The sequence below is a fragment of the Pistacia vera genome, unplaced genomic scaffold (genome assembly GCF_008641045.1).
Source record: "Pistacia vera cultivar Batoury unplaced genomic scaffold, PisVer_v2 Contig219, whole genome shotgun sequence".
In the NCBI taxonomy this organism is placed as follows: domain Eukaryota; kingdom Viridiplantae; phylum Streptophyta; class Magnoliopsida; order Sapindales; family Anacardiaceae; genus Pistacia; species Pistacia vera.
In genome coordinates this window covers 186,945-206,380 of record NW_022196023.1, presented here as the reverse complement: position 1 = coordinate 206,380, position 19,436 = coordinate 186,945, and the positions used below count along the sequence as shown (strand labels likewise).

Below are 19,436 nucleotides of genomic sequence, written 5' to 3'. Positions count from 1 at the left end.
GCTTATTAATATTTTTTTTAACAAACTTTTTGCCAACAACCAAAGGCCGAAGCTCCAACCGTGACATTTTAAATGAGCAAGACCAAGTAATACATAAATAATACGTAGACGCGTTGATGCATAACCTGACGCAATCGGAGTTTCATAGAGCCTGTTTCTTACACTTAAAAAAAAAAAAAAAAATGTTATTTTGAAAAAGCATCTTAAATTGAGTTGAGTTAAATCAAATCGAATTGAATTTGAATCTGAAAATGTATTTAGTAAAATATCTGAAAATTATATTAGAATTGAATAGAATGCTGAATAATTGTTTGATACATTTTTTAAAAAAAGTTTTTAAGACAGAATAGTTGTTTGGTATATTTTTTAAAAATATTCTGATTATTTTTCTAACCCCTTACACTTGTTAATTTAGCTAAACACCTCCACAATAAAAGTTTAAAAATTAACTAAAGCATTCCAACCACCCAAGAGGACAACCGATCACCACCGCTGGATGACAGACAATAGTTGTTAGAACGATGCATGACTGATTAGATCTAGCTAGTCGTGCGTCGATATGACTATTTTCAGTAGATCTACAGTCAGAAACTGGCTGTTGAAAGCCAGATTTTGGCCGTTAATAATGACCAGATCTCGACCGTCAACAACAAGATCTCTGGCCATAGATCTAGCTAGAAACAATCAAATCGACGCATGATCGACTAGATCCAACCAATAGAAGGAGGAAAAATGAGAAGAGAGAAAAATATTTTCAGTTGAATAGAGTTAGATAATTTAGAAACAAGTCCCACATTCTTTTCATTTTTAAACAAAAAATCTTATTTGAGTTGAATTAATTTTCAGATTGGATTAGTCTAATAAGTAAACAAACACATATTCTATTTTTTAATCCAAATAGAATAACAGAATAATGATCCAGAATAGACAGGGGCATAATTGTTTCTTAACCAGAAGCCATGGCATTCATGCTTGACCATCATCGGCAGGCCAAATTTCTGAAATATTTAATCAGAAATTTCATCAAGGATTATTTCTATTTCTTGATGTGTGTTACAATAGCAAACAGGGCAGATACATTGGACCTCAAAACACTAGTGATCATCAACCTATCACTCCTAATCAATGTGAATCATTATCATCAACAAGCACAACTCAAAATGAGAGAGAAGAAATTTGTCAGTGAATCACTTTTTCAACACCCAAAATATGTCATCTTCCACATGATTTTGATACACATTTAGTAAAATAAAAATGATTTGCCATTTGAATGCAACAAAACAATAAGTCAGCAAACAGTCCAAATGGTTATTCTACTCGGGATATGAACTCTCCATATATCACAACAACCACACCTGTAAATGATATAGTTAAACAAAGACGGTAGGTTTAATCTGACACACAATCTCTGATATATATAAAATTAATCAGCGATTTCTAGCATACATTTGTAGAGAATACAAGAGTCAGTGATGTATAGTTTTTACTCTTTCATGTATGACATGGAATGGAAAACTTAAGTTCTATCCACGAATGTGTGGTGGTTACTGGTTTAGCATTAAAATACAAGAGGAAGAGGGAGAGCCCCAAGATATGCTCAATCACTAGCTAAAGATGATCAGAGGCATTGCCACAGCAAGATTTCTAAAATCAAGGAACAGGACCTAGTCCAACCTCAGGTATCCTGTAACAAAGGGGAGATAACACAGTGGATGATTTAGTATCATAAATCATAAAAAAAAAAAAAAAAAAATAACTGCATACGCACACGTCTGCTCCCTCAATAATTTGTTCCTGTAAATAGTAAAGAGTTATCTGAGGTTGGGTATTCTGTTTTCCCATTTCTTTTATTCACTTGATATACACAGGGGTCAACTGCTAAGTATTCACCAAAACCGAATTAAATAAATAAACAGCTTTGTCATCAAATATATCATTCTCTGCAACTAGTAATTAACCATAATTTGTGCAATAATGTTGCACTAATCTTTCCTTTGCCCGATGAAAGCATATCCAGCTATTTGCAGCCGTCCGTAACTTACTGAAATAAGAAGATCAAGTCAGGGGTTTAGGCAAGAGATGCTAGCCAGCCAATCCGAGCAGAGGCACAGTGAAACAGTCTACCTAGTGGCTGATTGCACTATCATATGAATATTTACTTCTATTCCCAATGTTACATCAAACGTAAACAATAATCAGGAATTAAAACATTTTTTTAATTTTCTGGTACTTTACATTTTAGGTTGGATAAAAGAGAAGACTGGTAGGTAGCCAACACACTTGATGAACACTAGAAGCAGGTAATTCTGGATATCTAACTACTTATTTAGACGTTTCATTAAAGACCTAAGGTTTATTTCCTTCTTTAGGAATTTTATATTTATTTCATTTTCTAGTATTTTACCTTTCTTAGTTAAAAATGATTCTCTTTTATTTTAGATGGTGGTATGATTTTCTTGGATATTTCATTTGATTGTCTTTGAATTTGAATTAATTTCATAGTTAATCGTCTTCCATTTGAGGTCTAATTAATTGGTGAGAGACGCACTTGAATGTAAGATGAATCAAGTATTTCCTCCCTCTAATTTTTCTTAATGTTCCTTCCATGTCTTAAAATTTCTCCTTCCCATTTCTTACTGTCTTTTGAGGCTTAGTATAAAGAGATTCATTGAAGAAAAGGGTTGATGTTGAAGTGTAATGCGGCAAGCATTTGATTATATAAAGATGAAGGAAGATCATTAGATCAAGGAACGGAAAGGCATGACGAGAGATGGTATGAGATGCAATTTGTGAGATAAGAAATTGATAGCAGTTAATGAAATAATAAGAGTTATTTGGGTAATGATATTCAGAGCAGCTCTTCTCCTAATCGATTTCCAATTGCTTCTCATAAAATGCTATCTTTCAGTAGTCAAATGAAAAGATGCATCAGAATCCTAAAATGGTTGAAGGATAATACAGTAAATGAATCCATTACGGAATTTATCAGCATTTAAGAACGTTAAAAGTCATTATATAACTTTATGATTTGTCTGGTATGAAACAGCTTGCAAGTAATCTTTTTATTATCATATCTTTTGCAGTTACTATGTTAGTAGAATTTAGAAAGATCCATGCATATTTTAGAGATATTTCTACGCTTCATTTTCACCCTTTCAAATGCCAACAAGATGAAGAAGTCATGCCATGGGAAGACAGACTCAGAGATACAATAAAATTAAGTAGTTCATTCTGTCCATTTTTCCTTTCTTTCTTCTCGGATAGAATATCATCTATTGAGAAAATCTAATGCCCAAAATATTAGCAAATTCAAAATAACATATATGGCATGTGGTGAAGAACCTAATACCTTCTGCAACGAATCAGCAGATGAAGATTTCAGCCCATGATATCCAATGTCATATGCAATGCTCCCATCAGGCTTAAATAGTCCAAAATTCCTCTCGGAAGTTGGCCCCGGTTTCAAATTTTCATTAAAAATTGCAAAAATATAAGCTTTCACCACACTCTTCGGCCTAAGTGGAGTTCCTTTCTTCTTTGCAAGCCTTTTCCGCAGATTATAATTGTATGTTCTAGCATTATCAACTGTTGCAGCTGCTTCATTGTCATCTCCACGTGAAGCCCACCCAGTCTCAGTAATTATAACTTCCATCTTTTTAAATCCAGCATCTTCTAAAGCAGCATAGGCTGCATCGATCTGAGCATCAAGCATATTATCATAATGCAGATTAGTTTTTGAATCGTCAATCCCCTGAGTTGACAGGAAAAGAGCATAATTCATATCTATATTCTCTGGATCACCCATGTAGGCCAAAAATGGGTAGGCATTCAGACAGAAAGGAGAGCCAATTTGAGCGAAAAATTCCAATAATGGCTTCATATACTGAGCAACATCATCTTTAAATATACATGATGAGGGGGGGTAGGACTTATCAAATACAGCCTGTGAATGAGCTGTGGTGATCTGAACTTTATCAGCTAAATCAAGCTTCTTTATAGAATTGTAAACATTTTTAACTGCACCTAAAAGAGCTCCCCACATTTCATAATCACCCCCTCCCAGAACTTCATTCCCCACAGCGATTCCAACAATTTTTGTCCCTGGAAGAAATGACTGCACATTTTCTTTAACCCAACTCATTGCATGACTCTCATTGGCACTCATTTCTTTCACATATCCATTTGGAAGTCCAACCACAATTTCAAGCCCAGTCCCACTGAAGGCCTGGAGAACACTGTGATCGGCATCATAAATACGAACATTCTTTATCTTTGCTGCCCTCAGAAGGGTAGCAACTTCTTCAGGTGATGGAATGTTATCTGCAATCCTTCCATAATTTATTCCATAAGTACCAGTGAAGGCTTGCACTACCTTAGGTGCTGGAGAAAAAGAACAAAAATGTATCGATTAATTAGTCAATCATTTGATTCTACATATCGATAACATGAAAAATCACCATTATGTATTGAGTTTAAATCTGACAGCTACAATTTTCTCAACATAACTGCAGAAAAATGAGGAAACTTGATGGCATTCATTATATTGGTGAAGCAGTATATGGAGATCTTCCAGCAAAATATTCAAACATTCTTTCAAGTCCTATAAATTACAAGTGTGTTTAGATGAAACTGTGCAACTAGTCCACGATGAGCATGACAAAAAAGTAGACTTCACTTTAGGATCCAAAAAGTAAGAACCAATAAAAGTTTTACATATGTATTACATGGTAAATTGTATTGATATTGTAATCCAATTTCCATATTGACTTAAAACATAACAGGTCGAAGAGAAGAGAGAAGAGAAGAGAGATACAGATTAAACAAAAATTTTCTCCATACCAATACCTCAAGAAAAAAATCATTACAATCTAGATATGGAAACCAATCACCATAATTGACAAATACAAATAATTCAAGATACAACCAAAAAAAGACAATAATGTTATTGTTACTCTATGATTAGGCTAAAGAATCTATAATCATTAAAAAGGGAATAAAAAATCAATTAAATTTAAGTATCAACAAACTCATAAGCTAAGAAAATTTAAAAAGGAAAATCAATCTTCAGACACTGCAGAAACTATATGAATTCGAAAGAATTTTCAATAATCAGAATTCTAATCGGAAAACTATCCGTTTTAATTTTGGATAATAAAACACAGAAGAATTGAAACAGCAAATCGCAACTGATCTTCAAATTTCTATGATCAACCCAAGTAACATACATATACAAAGTTCCAATATATATAAATAACTGAATTAACAAGAATTTTCAAAGAACAAAAGAAGAAAAGAGAGAAAGAAATTACCAATTGTAGTGAAGAAGAGAAAGAAGAGGAGATGAAACCGAAGAAAGAAGCGCAAGCTTTTCCTCATTTGTCTTGGTGAAAGAATCAACAATAATTTATTCAACTTTCTCAATTCAGTAACTGAAAACAAAAACGAATCCGAATTCAAATTCAAATTCAAATTGGAAGAAGTGCTTCTTGTTCCTCGGCCATAACATAAAAGAAAAAAGATTCCAGCTTTATCAGTTTGTAAAGGCTTAACATACAAGTTTCAGAGAAGCAAAAACTGGAAGAATGGATCTAAGTGTTGATTTGTTTGGAAACGTAACAGATTGAATATTGATTGAAGGACTGTTTTTGGCGGTCGTTTTCTCTGAGAGAGTCTCAGAGAGAGGGGGGTTTTGTTTGATAATTAATTAAATTAAATTTGTGATGTACTAATATTATGTGATTGATCACTACTTACTTACTAATGCAGTGTAACTAGTTGCCCACTTTCTTATTCTTTGTTCAACCCAAAGACCACGCGCTTTGTCGGCTACCGTGTGCTTTCCTTTTTCTTTGTAAGAGTAAAGAACATGTTCCCACGCAAGGTAAAGCCAAATCACAAGTCCTCACCCTGATTTCCTAAATTTCACATTTCCATCCTTATATCAACACCGTTACTAATTTTTTAACTCTAATGGAATATAGCAAATGATATTACCAAACTGCCCTTAAAATAAATTAATAAATTACTTTTTTAACCACCACTCCAGTAAAGTTTTTTTTCCGTTTTCCACCCTCTTCTTCCGCGCATCTTTCTTCCAATTTCTCTCTCCTGAACCTTCATTTCTTTCCAGTCAACTCCTTCATTTCTCCTCCTCTTTCATTTCTTTCTTCTCTTCTTCCTTTCTTTTTTCTTCTTCACTCTTTCCTTTCTTTCTTCTCTCCTCTCCATGGTTGCTTGGCCCTCGCGTGGGTTCGGGTTGCCGCATAAGGGCCTCGCCGCGGCTGAATTTTGGCCAAATCGCGGCGGCCTGATTTGGACTGAAGAGACTGTTGATTGGATTGTTAAGGTGGGTTTTCATAAATATGAATTTTGTGTTGTTTGGGCTTTGATATGGATGGTTAATATTCGTGGTTCTTCCTTTGAAACATTATATTACCTCATTTTAATGTGTTTGATGGTTTCATTGAGATGAAATTATGCGTATGTGCTAGGGATTCGTCACTGTTTTGATTGATATTGATAGTTGGGCCAATATTGATAGTGTTTTGTTCCTATTCTAGCTCTTTGTGATTGGCAATTTGGCATTGATGTCAAGCGTAACAGTGATCTGATGAGAAGGAGAGAAGATAGAAAGGGAGGAGATGAGAAGAAAAAAGAAGGGAAGAGGAAGAATAAGAAGAGAAGAAAGCAAGGAAAGAGGAGAAAGGAAGGAGTTAACGGGAAAGAAATGAAGGTTCGTAAGAGAGAAAGTGAAAGAAATTTGAGATGGGGAGGGTGCTTGTAGGGAGATTTGAGACGTGGAGGTTTCTGTAAAATTTTTATTTTCATTTCGGATTTGATGTTGTTCAAATGATTATTTTACCCTTCGACCGTCATATTAAACGATTTCTGTCCATTTAAGGGTGGGAAACTGGAATTTATAAAACCAGGGGTGGTTTGGTAGATTCGTGAAACCTTGGGTGGGAAAATGTCGTTTACTCTTTCTTTAATTTTCTTAAGTATTCCCCTACATACTTAATATTTTAAACATTGGTGTAATTAATGAGAAAAGGAGGGTGATTATTTTTATTAAAATAAATCATAAATGATAACAAAGACGCGTTATATATTCCCTAAAGGGTCGGTTAATTAAACTTAAGAGAGAATCAGTTAGTAATTCTTCTTCTCCTATTCACCTGAAGCTGAGCCATCAAAGTTGTCAATTATAAACTTTGGTTTGACAGTCATTCTCTTTCTTCAGTTATCCGCTTCAAATTTTGAGGCGGTCTACCATAATAATTTTATGACTTATCTATTATTTCGGCTTATAGAGTGTTCAATTGACTCCACTCCTGAGTTTATAAGATGTTCAATAAATTTTGAAGATTAATTGAAATACATATAAAACTAGTGTTACCCAAGAAAAAAAAAAAAAAAAAGTTATCAATTATAAAAAGGTAAGGAAGCTGAAAAGTTTAAGTCAAAGTTATGTTAATATGTTGGTTGACAGGTAGATCACTTAGTAAGTAAGAAAAAATGTTATGAACAAGAGTAAGCATTGGACAGAAAGGGACTGAGGAATAATAAATATTTATTAAAAAATTAATGTAGGGTAATATATCATTTCCATAAAATTAGTGATTTGATTACAACCTACCATGTTTAAAAAAATGAAGCTGCTTAATTGTGTCAATCAAAGAAGCAAAAAAATTGAGCTTTGCTTACAGCACAAGACTCCTCCTACTTGTTAGCTTCAACTAACATATTTTGTCTTTTCCAACTCTTTTTCCCTTTCACAAACCTAGTAAAGCCTTGCATTGCAATTATAATTAATATGATTTCATACAAATATCCCAAAAGCAGTCCAATTATTTATAGGCTTAACCAAGTAAAGAAGCATACATGGAAGCGATGTGAGAGGGAGAAAACAATTTCAGTGGACACCCTTTTTGTCGTTGTAATGCGCTAGAAAGTGGGGAAATTTAAAGTGATGAGTGTAAAAAGAAATTTGCATGGATATTTCAGAGTGTAATTTTCTGGAAATCGGTATGAATTCGTGGTGAAAGAGATGTGAGAGATGTTGTGGTAGCGGAAATCTGACATAAAAGGGTTGTCTTTATAGCTGGCTTGAAGGGATTATGTGTTGATTGATAAGGGTAGCTTTTGTATTACCAACTACTTCAATCCACGTATGGGAATCTACTTTTACAATATCTTCTGCTTGTTGAGTTGATTAAAAAAAAAAAAAAAAAAAAAATTGTCGTAAGAATAGCACTAGCATATATGTATGCGCGTATCAGTTCTTCAGGGACCCCATTAACATTCCCCTGTTTTTCTTACAGAAGAGCAACTTAAAAGGAATCAAAAAGAACAAAAGATAACTAGTTTGAGCTTTTAAATAAGCGTGGTGATTGTCCAAAACTTGGAAGCAACTACTGAGCATCTGAATTATTGAACCATTTTTTAATCCCTTTTGTTGATTGTATGTCTGTGTTTAGGGTTTGGGGTGAATTATGGGATGAAACGTATATTTATAGTTTAAGTTATTATAAAGAAATTTGATCAGTGACCAGTACATTCCTAAAACTCTCCAGAGTCCACCTCTCATAAAGAAGAAAGGATAAATATCTGTCAACTGTGTAACTATTAAACGACATCTACACCCTTAAGCAAATAAAAAATGACTGGATCAGATAACAGAATCCAGCAACCTTATCTTCTGAAAGTTCCAAATTGCCAGCGCCACTAATTTTTTTCCCACCAAAATTACCAGAAAACACAGAAGAACAAACCAAAACACAGAAATGGCGACATCATTTCTCTCAACTGCAAACAGCTTCCTCTCTTCCACTATACCCTCCTCCTCCTCCTCCTCATCATCATCATCATCATCACCATCTTCTTCTTCTTTGTTAGTTTACCTTCACAAACACAATGCCTAAAGGCAACAACAAAGTACTCTTTGCAAGGCTTTCACTGAGTCGCCATCACCTTCACCATGTTTAACGAAAAGAAATCTCTATATTAGCTTCATCGCCAGCTTTGTTTTCTCATTGGGTGGTAAAGGCTGTTTTGATGCCAATGCAGCTATATTAGAAGCCGATGACGATGAAGAGCTCATGGAGAAAGTCAAGAGAGACAGAAAGAAGAGACTTGAAAGACAAGGTGTTATTAGCTCCTCCAAAGCAGAAACAGGTTTCCTTTAGTCTCTTCTTTATGTTTACATTCAAGCTGGCTAATAAATTGCATAATTTGGAATTGGATTTGCCTACATTGCAATTATGTTAACAGTTTTGCTTCAAGTAAGATAGGGGTTTGGGATTACAAGCTCAGAGTTTAATTTGGTCATCTTCAAATGTGTTATGGTAGAAAATTTGGGTGGTAAATGTCCTTTGATTTCTTTAACTAAATTAATCCAATCCGGGGTGCATATATTGATGTGCAGGAGCTTAATTTTGATACTCTACCAATTTACAATGGCCATCGAACATTCAAATACCACTTTTTGCCTTGGCTGTGATATATCAAACGGCTTTTGATATAGCAAAAGCTTTGAAAAATTGCTCTTGGCTACATATGCGCTTTGATTTGGCTGCACTATTACCATAAAAATTGATTCAACGCTCAATTTTATTTTTCCCTATAGCCATCAAAATTTGTTCCAAGTAGAAAATCAGGATATGTGATATGCATTTCTATTAAATCTTTGATCGAGTCATGCATTTACTCTTCTTCATTTGCTTTTGTTCCCCCAGGAAAAGAAATCATTATAATTATATTAATTATTGAAAAGAGGCGGTGATTTTCCTCTAAGCTTACAAACCAAAATGACTTGTTGCAGGATATTTGCAGGATCTAGTATACAAGCTGAGTAAAGTGGGTCAAGCCATAGACAACAATGATCTGTCTACCGCTAGTTCAGTTCTTGGTAGAAGCACTGATACAGATTGGGTCCAAAAAGTCAATTCAGCCTTGACCAAGGTCTCGCTAATTTGTGATGCTATGTACACCAAATTGTCTGTGCATTACTTGTAATCAGTGGCATGAATGTTCATTTTTGTTTTGCTTTTGCATCTGAATGACCATCAATTCTGATAGTTCTCAAATTTTCATTGTGAGGATACCGTAGTTTTGTCTGGAGTGGGAAAACTTTCTCAAAGATTAGGTGTTGCGTGCGGCTTTTATACAATGGCTTATATGTAGTCTATGCTATTCTTCTTCTGAGTGTTTATGTGCCTCCTCTTAACAGCTGAGCTCTAGTCCTGAAGCAAAGACTGAGGTGGATACGTTCAATTCCTCGCTAGCTTCATTAATTTCTTCAGGTGGGCTACTCAATAACTAATAGTTTCTTAATTTGATTTCTTAAGCTTTTTCCATTTCTATGTTGGATAGAGCAGCTTCAAGGTATCATTTAGTGTATCAAAACCTAATATATTTCAGAGAAATCTTCAAGTAGGAGACGAAGTGTTAGAACTTAAGCCCAAGGACCTAGGCTTGAGTAACACTTAGTGGATGTGAGATCTTGACGTGAGATCCAGAGCTGACGTCCACCCTAGGCATAAGTACCCAACTTAGCGGGTGTAAGATCCCGATGGGGATCCAGAGGATGCCGACTTTCACTTTATTGACATTGACTTGACAGTAGCCCTTTCCCCCTATGGATGAGTGAAATCCCTTTCTCCCTTTGGGTGGAGGGCAGCTTCACTCACACTACACCTTAATTTAACCTATAGTTAACATTTTCTACATCGCAACTTTTAACGAAAACACTAATGTTAGAACTCAAGCCTAAGTGAGAACCCAACCTAAAAGACTAATATGATAAGTGGGAAAGCCCGTAGGCTTAAGTACTATATTTGGTGTATGTGAGATCTCAATGTAGGATCCTAACACGAAACTCTAATTCAGCTGAAAGCCATAATTTATTTTTAGTGCTTGTGCAGCTTAACAATGTCTTTTTTCCTTTTTTTCCAGTTACTAAAAATGATATCGAGTCCTCGAAAGATGCTTTTGTGGCATCAGCCAGCGCATTTGAAAAATGGACATCCTTGACTGGACTGGTTGGACAGCTTAAGGGACTTTGAAGGAAAGGAAGGGCAGATGAAAGTTTTATTCTTTTTCTTTTTTGTTTCTTTTCGCTGAGAGAACAACATGAAGCTTCATTTATTCTACACCAGGTGAATTTATTTGTATCTTCCATTAACTTACTACACGGTTTCCCCTAGTCCCTAAGATTTGAGATTGACAGGTTATCTCAATTGAATGAGTTTGGGTTGTAAATCATTGCTCAATGTTCTTGAGCCTCGGTTATAACTTTTCTCAATGAGCGTTGCAAATTTTGATGTAAAATATTCTTTACAATTTGAGTTACCTGCATGATTGCATTGATTCGGTATAAATTTATAATTACCACTCAATACAAAAATTCTGCAAATGTAAGAAACTTTCAAGTTTTCAGTAGTGTTCTATGGTACCGGACAACTCAAATGCTCAGTTTTCACTGACAGAAGCAGCTGAAATTGTGATTATGGCTGCACATCATACATGAGAGGCACAAAGATATCCCTTTCAATCGGACTGCATTCCATGTAAAGATGCTTCAAAGCTTTAATCATCTTATCGCCCCAATGAGAAGCCAATAACATGAATGCGTAAATCCAGCATCCATCTCCAAAATTGGCAGACTCAATTTTATACAGAATTTCTTGAATCTGAAACCTGTGGCAGTCAATTCCAGATAACCTGAAATGACCAAGTAAACCCAACATCCATCCAGAGACGGGGCACTGAGTAGTACTGAATTCATACATCTCTAACTTATTATTACATATCCATCCAGAGAAGGGGCACTGAGTAATACTGAATTCATACATCTCTAACTTATTATTACATAACTGCATAAAAACATCACATTAGCAGTATTTAACAACACAGTATTAGGGTCACTGCAACTACAAGTCTCTCCGGTAGAATGGAGGCTGACTACATTATACACCTACCTATGATTTTATAGATGGCACATCTTGTTGGATAACCAGATATCTATAATTAACAACAACAGAGGTACAGGTTTAAAGATTTCATCAGCTAAAAGAGTCAGAAAGAGGTGAATAAGAAGTCTGCATCAAGTTAATCCATTTAAGCAGTAACTGAAGGCTTGACTTTAGCACTGTCATGGCTGCCATTCTCAATCACTTCTTCCACCTTCTTGCTAATCTCACTGACACCAGATTTATTCAGTTCCTCATCATTGATATTCGCCGCATCTTTCTCCTTGAGCTCTCCTTCAGCTTCAGGAGAACTGCCATCAGTTTTCTGTTTTCCCTTTCCTTCTGCAGTCGCTAAATTTGCTTTGTCCTGTTCCCCAGATCTAAGCTCTTTCTGTGTCTCAACCTGAGGTTTACCAACCTTTTCTTGATCTTTTGCACTCTCCATGTCTATCTTATCCTCAGTTACTCCCAAACCATCATCTTGAATACCATTCTGAGCCCCTTGTAAGTTTCCAGGTTCTGCACCAGCATTTTTCTTGGATGCTTCTACAGCATCATTAGACATATCAACATCCTCTTCAGCTTTGGCTCTGTTAGGAGGAGCTTCATTTTTGGCATCCGGATCTTGTTCATCTTTATTCTCAGCTTGACTTTCCTTCACAACATCCTTTTCCTCTTCCACCTCAGCATTATCCTTCTCAGTCTTTTCAGCCTCTTTCATATGAACTTCATTAATTTCCTCATTTCTTTCAGGGGCATTTTCTATTTCTTTGTTATCCTTCTTTGAAGCTGATGATTTTTTACTACGTTTCCTTGGGGATTCACTTTCTGCTGTTGGTGATGCCTTGACTTTTTCACTAATTCTTGCTGATCTCCTTGGGGTCTCCCCGGTGCCCCAATCAAACTCTGAAGATGCTGGACCACCAGGATGTGCTTTCAGGTATTGTTCCAATCGTCTTTTGTTACTGATCTCTTCTCCTGTTGGGCTAATAAATACAATCTCACTCTTCCTTGGGGTCCCAACTTTCTTGGGCATGAACTGCAAATGGACATAAACGTTGAGGTTATACTGGCTCAATTGACTAGTGAAATAAGTGATAATGGAATCAATAAATATAAATTACTACAAAACTTTTAAACTCCTAAATCACAAATTAAGGTAATGCCATATATATATCAAAGTTAAGAAATATATGTGTGGCATAAACTTTATTCAATACAGTCAATATAAATTACACAAAACCAGCAACTGAGAAGTTCATAATGCCCATGCATAATAGTATTCTGATTTAGCTACCCAGTGATCCTAACACTGGTCCAATGCTCAAGCACTTGAACACTAATAGGAAAACTCTGACTCACCCACCTACAGCCATAGAATCATGTTACTTTTATTTTCATTTTATTTAATACAGTCCATTAGAGAACTAAGTACTTTAGAATTCAAACTTTTAAAATCATGATGTTCTAGGTAAGTGCTAAATTAATCGTCACATAATTTCAACTTCAAGAAAAACATATAAGATACAGTGGAGCTTTATTCTTTAACTAACCAAAATGTATCACCATCCATAAGATAACATGCCTACTTGAATTGTCATTCAACTAATAGCTCATATACTTCAATGAGACTAATATATTTAGTTTAAACTACCTGCCTAAGTTTGAGGTGTCATACACAAGATGAAGAATTAGATGATATACATATATGTTTTCTATTTCCCTCTTATAGTAGTGATGAGATACAATCAAATACATGACCTCCAACTAGTGGCATTAAAATTGACATTCGACCAAGACATAAGTCTTGCTTGGACAAAATAATATAACCTTGTAATAGAACACCAACTAACCAAGTAAAGTCTGAGAGGGGTACTGTTACGTGCGCATGTCTCTCATGTGAATTTGGGCATCAAGCACGTGGGCCTTTGTTTTCTCTTTTCAACAGTTTCCGCAGTCAATGGCTCCTTCCAGTTCGCAACCATGCAAACGTCTTCTAATTGTTATGAGTTCGGCCAGATATTCCAAGATATTAGGAAATAATGTTTAATTCTGTTCTGTTATTATTTTAGATAATCGCTAGTCAAATTTGTTTCCTTAGTTCTAGGAGTAGTTGTTGAAGTTTAGCAACTTTCTTGTCTTTCTCCGTTGCTATTCCTTTGGGATTTTTTCTGTATAAATTGGGTCGGCTCATTCAATAAAGATCATCAGATTTTAATCCAAACCTTTGAGCAATAGCTTGAACAAGGTCGTAGTCTCCTCCATCAGACTAAACAATTTTCTCATTCTTGTTAAATCTCATTTTGCCCACGGAAGGAGTATGTTCCAAGTACTGAGGGAATTAAACCTACTATTACAAGTATACATGAAAGGAAGAATAAAAATAACTGAATCAATTGCTGAGCTGGAGTTTGCTAGCAGAGAGGACCACGTGTCATCATCAAAGGAGAAGAGTTTGTTTGGGATGACTGAATATGGAAGCAAAAAAAAGAAGGGAGAGGCGGGGAGAAAAAGGAAGGGTTCAAAGTAGAATCAAATTGGGAGGTTTCTGGCACCCTTGAAGGGTTGGAGTTTACTTTCCTTTGTTATCTTTTTTTTTTAATTTTTGTCTCTCTGAATCGACTGTATTGTTTTCTCTTACGTTAAGTTGAATTGAAATAGTACTAAAAAGTTGAGTGAATTCATCCATTGTTGTCTTGCTTATATCCTAAATTCTGTTTAAATACTTGGTTTCCTATCAATTTGGTATTAGAGCTGATGTGGGTTATGGTGAATACCATAATGGAGGGAAGAGTTGAAGACTTGGAGTTAATGGTTCAAATTGAGTCAGTGTTAGCTATCAGGGATCTCTCGGATGGATCTAAAGAGGCTTTAATCTAATGGCATGATCTACCTTCCTTTGAAGCAACCTAATCCTATGATACAATTGATGCACAGTATCCTAAATTTCACCTTGGGGACAAGGCAAGTCTCCTAGGGGGTGTATTGATAGAACACTGAGTAACCAAGTGAATACTGAGAGGGGTACTGAGGGAATTAAACCTCCTATTGCACGTGTACGTGAAAAGGAAAAATAGAAATAACTGAATCAATTGCTGAGCTGGAGTTTGTTAGCAGAGAGGACCACATGTCATCATCAGGGGAGAAGAGTTTGTTCAGGATGACTATATATGGAAGGAATAAGAAGGGAATTGCAGGGAGAAAAAGGGAGGGTTGGAAGTAGAATCAAATTGGGAGCTTTTTGGCACCTTCGAAGGGCTAGAGTTTATTTTCCTTTGTTATCTTTTTTTTTTTTTAAATTTTTGTCTCTCTGAATCGACTGTACTGTTTTCTCTTATGTTAAGTTGAATTGAAATAGTACTAAAAAGTTGAGTGAATTCATCCATCATTGTCTCGCTTGTATCCTAAATTCTGTTTAAATCCTTGGTTTCCTATCACCTTGATAGCTTTATAATTCTACGCAATGAATAGGAAAGGAGACAATGTGAGCCAAGGCAATCAAGTAACATCTTTGTGCCGTCCTTGGGACACAAATTCTAGTCAAGTAACAAACTTAAAGATCAGCAAAACCATTCACGGCTCTGGATGCTATGCCAACAGCCAGTCCAAATCAAATGTTTGTCAAAAGACTTTATATGAAACTTTATTTCAATATACAATTCTGTATAAGAGGAAACTAAGAAACTGTTTTAGCCCTTTCTTTCACACTAAAACATCACACTGTGCCAATTTACTATTCTACTCTTTGAAATAGCTGGCGTGCCAAACAGAATCATTTCTCCACATGAATGCCTACACTCAAGTACACAGCAAAGCCTTCTCTAATAAAGCAGTAAAGTCCAAATTCTTTGCAAGTCAAGAAGTAAAAATACAGTGACCAGCAGCACACTGTTCACATCAACACAGTGACAAAGATGTACAGGAGAGAAAACAAGCTAAAAGCATCTCAACAGACAGTCAGTCATATACAATCGATAGAATAGCCCAGAGCTCAAAAGATTTTTTTTTTTTTTTTCCTTACCATTACAAAATCACAGGGTAATATAATTTTTTGACAGGATCATATAATTTAGTCTCCACAAATACGACAAAATTGGAAATTTCAAAATTAAAATAAGTTGTTTCATTATGGCATTCCCTATTAGACAAGCAAAGATCCCACTCCCAGAGAACTTTTCCAACCCTAAGTGCAGAATGGAAAAATAATTCATGGATTTTATCTCATGAAAGTTCAATGCCATAGAACTATTACACTGACAAAAGAAACCAATAATAAAGAACCATAGTGATTTCCCAAAGGCACAGTCGGTAGTCAGTAATATTTTACATCAAAACACCAAAGGAAGACAGTCGGCATAATTCACAAGTAGATTAGGGGCAATTCTACCTAAAGCAAACAAATACACCACTATTTCTCACAAATGTAAAAACAGAAAAGCAAACTCTAGCCACATAAACCTAAATAATCAACTTTCGATTTAAGAAATAACAATAAATTAACTCGTAATTCAGCATAAACATCATAACAACCCTGAAAACCCTAACTTAAAGTTCCTAACTATACCGTACCAAATTCCACCATGAAACCCCCATAAAATTTGACAAGTAGAAAAACCCCTAAAAAATTCACACCAAGTAACAGTAATCATACCAAAAAAGCCACATATAATCAACAAACAGTAAGTCCAAAAAAAACCATCAAAAGTAGACCCGAAAAAAAGAAAGCATATCAATAGAGAAAGAGAAGAGAGAATGAATGACCTTCTTCTTCCAACCAGAAGGAGCTGGAAGTTCAAAGCAAACTTCTTCATTTGCAGTCTCTGAGCTCGCCATTTCACCTACCATTTTCACAAACAATTATCACCAATTACACTATCATACATAAAATATTAACCAAAAAAACCCACCCAACCAACCAACAACAAAGTACACACTCACTCTTTCGGTGATATCTGCTTCTTCCGGTAATAATTTGACCCTTCTTTACCTTAAAATATATGTCTTTTACTTGAAATGCTGATGGTAGTTGTTCTTCAATAAAATATGACAAAAGCAAAGTGTAGCCCAACAGCCACGTTTCGTTCTTTCACTCTCTAAATTAAAAAATGGAGAGTTTTTCTTGGATAACTTGGTTGGGTATTTCAGATACGTGACGATGGGTGTTTTGAAGTGACACCTGTCTCTGCCCTCCGATTTGTATGTATTTATAATTTATCGCATAATATTTTTAATAACTTTGATTGTAGGACTGTTTTGTTGTTGGCATTATCTTTATTTAATTCAAAAAAATTATTGATTTTCTCCAAAATAATAATAATAATAGGATTTTATAAAACGTCCTAAAAATTACACATAAATAAATTAATCCTGACTATAATAGCCAATTCAAATGTTAGGTGGTGTTGGTTGTTTAAACACTTTTATTCAATATACAAATAAGACAGTTTAAATGGTTATATACCCAAAAAAGAAATAAATTGAAGAATTTCACTGATTAATAATATAAGATAAGATTGATCTTGATCCAATGTAAAGGAAGTACAAGTCAAAATATCTAATTGGGTTCATTGTTTTAACTTTTAGGAACTCCTGGCCTCTGTGGGATTAAAATAGTAAGTCAACCACTGTACACTTGTTATTCAATATTCACAATTTTCTTTTTATATAAATGAAATTATCACTCAATCTCAATGGGTCCACCACCTCCACCTCCACCTCCACCATATTGTTTAATTAAATGACAGTTGAACTTAAAATTCAATTATAGTCAAGATTGACAAAGACAAGAAGCCCCTTTAATACTAATAGGTGACTCTACTGTAGGTTCCTCAACCTCCCCTATTAATGTTTGATTATAATAATAATCTCATCTAATCATTTATTGACACCTCATTTTTATATATACTCATGGACCAAGCCCTGAAGCCCATTGATGGTGGGGGACCAAGCCCCGATCCTCCACATGTGTGGCCTCAAATTGATGTATTAATTGGAATATTCTTAGATAAACTTTGGCATCTAATCTATCTCAACAACACTTTACTTATTCCTTATATTTACAAAAAAAAAAACAAAAAAACATTAGGACAGGACATACCAGAAACAGAAGAATCCGGTACCAGAACTCTCTCACTCTTGATCATTATCTTCATTACCAGAACATGGCCTAGGAATTTCACAAACTTTTTTATAGGTCCTGCTATGGAAATGCAAGTATTGGGCCTCAGTACATAATCGATAATTATATCATTACAGTTAGCAATTGGCTGACTGAAACCCACCCAGATTGGGCTGACAAAACCCAATAGCATAGCCGCAAAGAAATTAACAGACTTCTTGGCTGAATTGGGTTTGGGCAATAGAGTTGAATTCCGTAAGAATAATGTCAAATTTATTACACTAGTTTTGCGTAATTATGTGCTTATTTCCACTTCTAATTCAAATCCCTAACCACCTTTGTAACTATGATCCAATATCGAATGTCGTAGTGGTAGTGGTAGTTTTAAGTTTTAACTATAAGCTAGAAGATCTAAGAACCTTAATTAGTCTCTCTTCTGGCTTCCTTAAAGAGCATGTAATTCATGCTAATATTATACATGGTTGTTCTTAATTTTACATTTCAATATATGAAATACAGTAACAGTATCATAGATCAAGATAACAGGAAATGCATGCTATAATTTTAGGCTTCTAAAAATATCTAACACTAGGAAAGGTTCGGTTAGCAAGATGCTACCAGTCTGAAGAAGTAGATGTGTCATCTGGCATCTATTTTATGTAGATATTATACACAAAAATGGCACCCAAAGTAGAGAGATTTAAGATATTTGATAAGTAAAGCTCCATGCATGCACCTTTCAAGTCGAAATCTATTTGAACCATGACCTACTTGCATGCACGCATGCTGCTGGACCCTTGAAACACTGCCCTAGCTAGTTCCACAGACAACAACTATTTATTTAATTGATTTTGTGCCTCCATCCATTTCTGACAAACGAAATACGTTATGATTAGGAACCAAAGCTCACATCACATATACATATCATCACTAAGAGATTAAATTTGATCGTACATGTTAGTTTCTGAGAGATCTGCAAATGTTAGCGACGTGTTTTCTGTNTGCTTGATTATAATAATAATCTCATCTAATCATTTATTGACACATCATTTTTATATATACTCATGGACCAAGCCCTGAAGCCCATTGATGGTGGGGGACCAAGCCCCGATCCTCCACATGTGTGGCCTCAAATTGATGTATTAATTGGAATATTCTTAGATAAACTTTGGCATCTAATCTATCTCAACAACACTTTACTTATTCCTTATATTTACAAAAAAAAAAACAAAAAAACATTAGGACAGGACATACCAGAAACAGAAGAATCCGGTACCAGAACTCTCTCACTCTTGATCATTATCTTCATTACCAGAACATGGCCTAGGAATTTCACAAACTTTTTTATA

General features: G+C 35.1%; 3 protein-coding genes across 6 annotated transcripts; 1 reads left to right on the top strand and 2 right to left on the bottom strand.

The window, feature by feature from the left end:
* Positions 1-1,395: 1,395 nt before the first annotated feature.
* LOC116130306 (glucan endo-1,3-beta-glucosidase 11-like) lies at positions 1,396-5,840 on the bottom strand. 4 transcript variants are annotated; one of them, XM_031416052.1, is made up of 3 exons: positions 5,310-5,733; positions 3,350-4,380; positions 1,396-1,684 (listed from the first exon to the last, which is right to left on the bottom strand). In XM_031416052.1, exons 1-3 carry the CDS (start codon positions 5,374-5,376, stop codon positions 1,676-1,678), a joined length of 1,107 nt encoding a protein of 368 aa, XP_031271912.1. In that variant the 5' UTR covers positions 5,377-5,733; the 3' UTR covers positions 1,396-1,675. The 4 variants fall into 4 exon arrangements, with proteins under 4 accessions (XP_031271912.1, XP_031271913.1, XP_031271911.1 ...); XM_031416053.1 differs by lacking the exon at positions 1,396-1,684 and adding an exon at positions 1,708-2,041; XM_031416051.1 differs by lacking the exon at positions 1,396-1,684 and adding an exon at positions 5,759-5,840 and having other exon boundaries at positions 3,121-4,380; positions 5,310-5,429.
* A 2,794-nt stretch (positions 5,841-8,634) lies between these two features.
* Positions 8,635-11,380, top strand: LOC116130326 (thylakoid lumenal 16.5 kDa protein, chloroplastic). The gene is given in 4 exon segments (XM_031416074.1): positions 8,635-9,174; positions 9,821-9,960; positions 10,229-10,301; positions 10,954-11,380. Coding segments are annotated over 4 exon segments (714 nt in total). The 5' UTR covers positions 8,635-8,783; the 3' UTR covers positions 11,064-11,380.
* Positions 11,381-11,770: 390 nt separating this feature from the next.
* On the bottom strand, positions 11,771-17,056 carry LOC116130302 (methyl-CpG-binding domain-containing protein 11-like). Its single transcript, XM_031416045.1, has 3 exons — positions 16,908-17,056; positions 16,731-16,807; positions 11,771-13,008 (listed from the first exon to the last, which is right to left on the bottom strand). Exons 2-3 carry the CDS (start codon positions 16,800-16,802, stop codon positions 12,118-12,120), a joined length of 963 nt encoding a protein of 320 aa, XP_031271905.1. The 5' UTR covers positions 16,803-16,807; positions 16,908-17,056; the 3' UTR covers positions 11,771-12,117.
* Between the last annotated feature and the right edge of the window lie 2,380 nt (positions 17,057-19,436).